Source organism: Wasmannia auropunctata, unplaced genomic scaffold (genome assembly GCF_000956235.1).
Source record: "Wasmannia auropunctata unplaced genomic scaffold, wasmannia.A_1.0 LD279566.1, whole genome shotgun sequence".
NCBI classification, from domain to species: domain Eukaryota; kingdom Metazoa; phylum Arthropoda; class Insecta; order Hymenoptera; family Formicidae; genus Wasmannia; species Wasmannia auropunctata.
Window position 1 is genome coordinate 1 of NW_012083324.1, and position 374 is coordinate 374.

General features: G+C 39.8%; 1 protein-coding gene across 1 annotated transcript; it reads right to left on the minus strand.

Annotated features, from left to right (window-relative positions):
• Positions 1-5: 5 nt before the first annotated feature.
• Positions 6-368, minus strand: LOC105461726 (fatty acid synthase-like; the record flags this gene model as incomplete). Its single annotated transcript, XM_011708238.1, has 1 exon — positions 6-368. A coding segment is annotated over one exon (363 nt), but the record flags the coding sequence as incomplete, so codon positions are not given.
• Between the last annotated feature and the right edge of the window lie 6 nt (positions 369-374).

Genomic DNA, 374 nt, shown 5'->3' on the forward strand with positions numbered 1-374 from the left:
GTTTGATTCTTCAGGATACCGTCCTTCAATACCACGCCAAGATTGAATATCGCGTCTACTGGTCCTTCTCTTTCCGCAGTTCGTAAGAGATATTCGCAATCCTGAATGTTAGCGACATCAATGTTTTTGATAATCAAAACATTTACACCGTACGACTTCCACAGTTTAACTTTCATGCGTTGGTAGCCATTTTTTATTCCAGTTCGTGAAACTAGCACGACGTTCCTAGCGCCTCGAAATATTAGCCAGTCGGTTAACTCCAAGCCAAATCCACCCAGTCCACCAAGTATAATGTAACTTTTAACTTTGAGACAATAATAACGACGATATGCGAAAATGTGATTGTCTAAAGGTTTATCTCTGTCTCTTATACA